The sequence below is a fragment of the Berghia stephanieae genome, chromosome 11 (genome assembly GCF_034508935.2).
Source record: "Berghia stephanieae isolate SIO BIC M18660-M18661 chromosome 11, UCSD_Bste_1.3, whole genome shotgun sequence".
Classification (NCBI taxonomy): domain Eukaryota; kingdom Metazoa; phylum Mollusca; class Gastropoda; order Nudibranchia; family Aeolidiidae; genus Berghia; species Berghia stephanieae.
In genome coordinates, this window is record NC_088370.1 from 6439624 (window position 1) to 6444623 (window position 5000).

At 38.1% G+C, this 5000-nt stretch overlaps 1 protein-coding gene across 1 annotated transcript in view; it reads right to left on the reverse strand.

The window, feature by feature from the left end:
- The window catches only part of LOC144956314 (C4b-binding protein alpha chain-like), an 11769-nt gene that overhangs the window by 3918 nt on the left and 2851 nt on the right, over positions 1-5000 (reverse strand). Inside the window, exons 3-4 of the mRNA XM_078886813.1 lie at positions 1452-1622; positions 1-83 (exon numbers count right to left, since the gene is read on the reverse strand). The exon at positions 1-83 is cut by the window's left edge and continues 88 nt beyond it. Coding sequence (XP_078742939.1) covers positions 1-83; positions 1452-1622 — 254 coding nt within the window. The remainder of the gene's footprint in view (positions 84-1451; positions 1623-5000) is intronic.

A 5000-nucleotide genomic window follows, 5' to 3' on the forward strand; every position in this document is an offset into this window, starting at 1 on the left:
CAGACAGGTGACGAGAGCTGTTGAGTCGGAGACCAGCTCTACTGTGGCATTCAGGTCCGATGTACTCAAGGATGGACAGGTATCTGGAATGGAATTCAGGGCAGGACAGGTCAAATAAGGTGGAAAAGTCTAAGGTCGCAAGTTAATCTCGGTTCCAATAGATTTGTAAAGAGAGTAACAATTTCTTGAAATTGGCCATTTGGATAGGACGCTAATCTACCGTAAAGTACTTTTTAAAAAAAATAACAAAAATAACAATTGAGCTTTTATATAGCGCAATATCCACTACACTTGCTCAAAGCGATTTACAAGGGGGCCTGACCAACAGCAACACGTAACATGTAGAACGAGACATGACGCCTGTTAAGCGACATTACAATTTTTTTCTGACATAAACAACGCTGTTTAAGGCCAGGTATTCATTTTACACCTGAGTACGGTGAGAGAATGTGAGCAAAGAGACTTTTCCAATGACTCACTATGCGCCGAGAGAGGCTCGAACTCAGGACCTTCCGATCCGAAAGCGGGTGTTATATCACAAGACTACATAGCCGCCAGATCTAACAGACCCAGCTACCCAATCGCTGCTGGTTGAACTGGAGTGTGTGTGTGTGGGGGGGGGGGGGGGGGGTGTCCGTTTGCGTGTTGAGCGAGTGCCCTTCCATCTGAGCTATCGAGAAGCTTAGTGAGGATGAAAAAAATAAGGAGCTGGTATTGGTGTCGGATAATAGTGGATAAAGGAAGAGGGGCGGAGAGAGAGAGAGAGAGAGAGAGAGAGAGAGAGAGAGAGAGAGAGAGAGAGAGAGAGAGAGAGAGAGAGAGAGAGAGAGAGAGAGAGAGAGGGTTCATAATATTGGTGTCAGAAAACAGATGAGACAGATTGAAGGGTGTTGGTTGGGGTGGAGAAATAATGGAAGGGGAAGACTAAGAAGGGAAATAATAGAATGAAGAAGGCGGGGAGGGATGGAGGGAAAGAGAGAAACGAGGAGCGATTTAGAGTGCATCGAAGATGAAAAGTCCTCCTTCACTCGTCCTCCTCCTCCTCGTCCTCGTCCTCGTCCTCCTCTTTCTCCTCCTATTCTCCTCTTCCTCTTCCTCCTCATCACCTCCTCCTAACCTGCCTCTTTCTCCTTCTCATCATCATCCTCCTCTCCTCCTCCTCCTCCTCCCTCCTCCTCCTCCTCCTCCTCCTCCTCCTCCTCTTTCTTCTTCTTCTTCTTCTTCTTCTTCTTCTTCTTCTTCTTCTTCTTCTTCTTCTTCTTCTTCTTCTTCTACCACTACTACTCTTCCAGACCATCATCATCATTATCATCATCGTTGTCATTATCATCATTATTTCAACAGCAATCACAAACAATAAACTGGCATTTTTTTTGTACATAGAATTACTACGCAGAGAAAAATACAGAGAAAATAATACAACAGATAAGTTACTACAGACTTTGACCTACTTTCAGGACAACTTTGTACTTCCGGTACCCATGTTCCGCCATTACAGTTATGTTCGATTTCCGTGTTCCCATCAGAAATCTGGAAACCATAATGGCACGTGACCTGTATGACGTCATTGCTGAGGTAGTTGACGTCAGCGTTGTTAAGGTTGGTCACTGTTTGGCACGGGGCTAGGATTTGATGACATCATTTTTGAAAAGCATGTTGTTGTTGTTATTATTATTATTATTATTATTATTATTATTATTATTATTATTATTATTATTATTATTATTATTATTATTATTATTATTATTATTATTATTATTATTATTATTATTATTATTAATAAAAATAACAATAATAATAATAATTATAATTTACTATGTATATTAGCGTGTTACAATTTAATAATAATAATAATAATAATAATAATAATAATAATAATAATAATAATAATAATAATAATATAATAATAATAATAATAATAATAATAATAATAATAATAATAATAATAATAATAATAATAATAATATAATAATAATAATAATAATATAATAATAATAAGAAGAAGAAGAAGAAGAAGAAGAAGAAGACATTGAAAAGGTCTTTTATCTGTTATTACTCTCTTTCTCAGTTTTTCCCTCTTTCCTTCACCTCTTTATCTCTCTCTCTCTCTCTCTCTCTCTCTCTCTCTCTCTCTCTCTCTCTCTCTCTCTCTCTCCCACTCTTTCTCTCTCTGCAGACTTTTTCTATCTATCTATCTACTTTCTATCTATTATACTGTCGCTCTCTCTCTCTCTCTCTCTCTCTCTCTCTCTCTCTCTCTCTCTCTCTCTCTTTCCCTCTCTCTCTCTTTCTCTCTCCATTTCCCTCAAGTACACATACCCAGCGAAACAATACTCTCCCTCATCCCCCATTCTACACCCACACACCCACACACACACACACACACACTCACATACACACATACACACACGCATACACACACACACACACACACACAGAGATAAATACATATGAAGAGTTATTTTCCAAAACTCCCTAACTCCGTTTTTCCCATTTAGAGATATTGAGGATTATTTCCCTTTTAAGCTTTCCCATCCGGTCTATTATTTTATCACATTTAAACTTCAAATCCATCGAAATCTAGAATAATCCATGTGTAATTTGATGCTTAAAATAAAATTGACATTTTGTCTCATAGATAGAAAAGCTCGAAAAGTAGAAAAATCGACTTAACGATTTTGGAAAACCAGCCTTCGTATAATAACCTCTTTCAAATGGGATTGTTTCCAAGCTTTAAATATTTTATTTCAAGGGCATCATGACCTTATCACACCTTGCCATTGTGTTCTTAAACGATTTTCACTAATTTCAATTTGCAGGCAGTTTAATTTTAACCTTTGTACATATAATAATATGTTAACCATCGTCCCAAAACGGTATTAAGTAGGGATGAACGAGTGGCAGGAAATTGAATCTATCGCCACAAATATGTTAGTAACTTTTTCAAGGACTCAACTATGCTCCGAGCATAACAGTTATGCTCGGAGCATAGTTGAGTCCTTGAAAAAGACTCTTTACTCACATTCTTTCACCACACTCAGATGTAAAATGTTTACATTGGCCGTTAACGGCGTTGTCTCCGTCGAATAAAAAATGTATTATCGCCTAACAGGCGTTATGTCTCGTTCTTTATGTTACGTGTTGCTGTTGGTCTGGGACCCTGTGTTAAGAGCTTTGAGCACGTTTAGTGGATATTGCCATATATAAAAGCTTTTAAAATATATGTTTTAAAAAAATATATTCTTTATTTTGAAGAAAATAATCCAACCTTTTACATTGCAGAAGAGACAACGTTCTTATTTCGTGACATTTTGGTTGTAAATTGATTTTTACTGTGCGGCTATGTGGTCTAGTGGTTTTACACTCGCTTTCGGTTGGGAAGGTCCTGGGTTTGAGCCTCTCTCGACGCATAGTTGTAAATTGACTTTGATTGGTCTGACGTAATTCCGATTGGAGACGATAGGTCACAAATCATTTTTATTCAGGTCTGATAATGGACGGCAATTATGGGCTTGTTATTGTTTTAACATTAAGTAATGTATAGCTGAAGGATATTAAACAAAACATCCTGGGTAACAAGCCATTTCATTTTACAATCAATTAATCAATCGTTCTTTTATTTGTGTAGGTTTGGCATTTTCAATTTTGTTGATTCATGGCCTTAGAACTGTTTGTGCCAGGGTCTCTGTGAGGCTATGTGGTCTAGTGGTATGACACTCGCTTTCGGATCGGAAGGTCCTGGATGCGAGCCTCGTTCGGCGCATAGTTCAGTCCTTGGAAAAGACTCTTTACTCACATTCTCTCAACGTACTCATATGTAAAATGAATACCTGGCCGTTTACAGCGTTGCCTCTGCCCGAAAATATTGTAATATCGCCTAACAAGCGTCATGTCTCGTCCTACGTGTTACGTGTTGCTGTTGGCCAGGGGCCCCTAGAAAAGCGCTTTGAGCACGTTAGTGGATTTTGCGCTATATAAAAGCTCATTTTTAAAGCTCATTTCTTACGTGCACCTAATGCAGAGCTACCAAGTTGAAATTTTAAAAAACTTGTAGTTTCAAAGAGCTTTGAAAAACTCTCACTTAGCTATTTATTTTTCGTTTTTCGCACCGTGCTCTCTGGTGCAGCACAGGAAATGAACTCATTTCAATAAAAGGTCTTTACTCAGCAATTTTGATAGCTGACAGCAAAGGTTGATATTCATATTGACATTGTGAAGCAATGTATAGTCACTTGATTGAACTTTGTAAGGAACTAAACTTTCCTTCTCGACAAGATTTATCGAGTCAAAGAGGCAAAAGCCGTTCTGTAACTGGAGCCAAAAATTCGTAATTCTACGAATTTATCGTAGTGCTTGGCAGGTCTGCTAATGTTAGCAGGTCTGATAAATTACGCAATAGGGTTCAACAGTCGTGACGTCACTTCCCTCGTAATGACGGTAGTAACTGGTTCTAAACTATCGGAACAATGGCGACGCATATCTCCATCAGCCCTTATGAAATACTCTTCGACGAGCAAAAGGTTACCAGAGGAGAAAAAAGATTACAATCTGATCATGTTGATTATACATTCTGATCTTCATGTGAAAGTTCTAGCAATGAAGAATAAAAGTACATTTTCTTTGCTTTGAATCAAGCTGCTGGTTGCTGGCGATGTGACGTCAACTATTGATTCCATTACGGGCTTGATTTAACATTATAATGGACTAACCACCGACCACATTTTTTTGGTCGTTTCCTGGTGTAATTATTGATTTACTGTATGATTGAATTTCGTATGTCTATTTCAAAAATATAGAAGGTTACTAACATGATGGTTTATGATGATGTGATGATGCATGTGATGAGATGATGATGATGCTGTGTGTGATGATGGACTGGTGTGAAGAAGAAGACGACAGAAGCAAGTAAGAAGAAGAATGAGGAAGAAGAATGCAAGAAAGAGAAGAAGAAGAAGAAGAAAGAAGAAGAAGAAGAAGGAGAAGAAGAAAGAAGAGAGAGA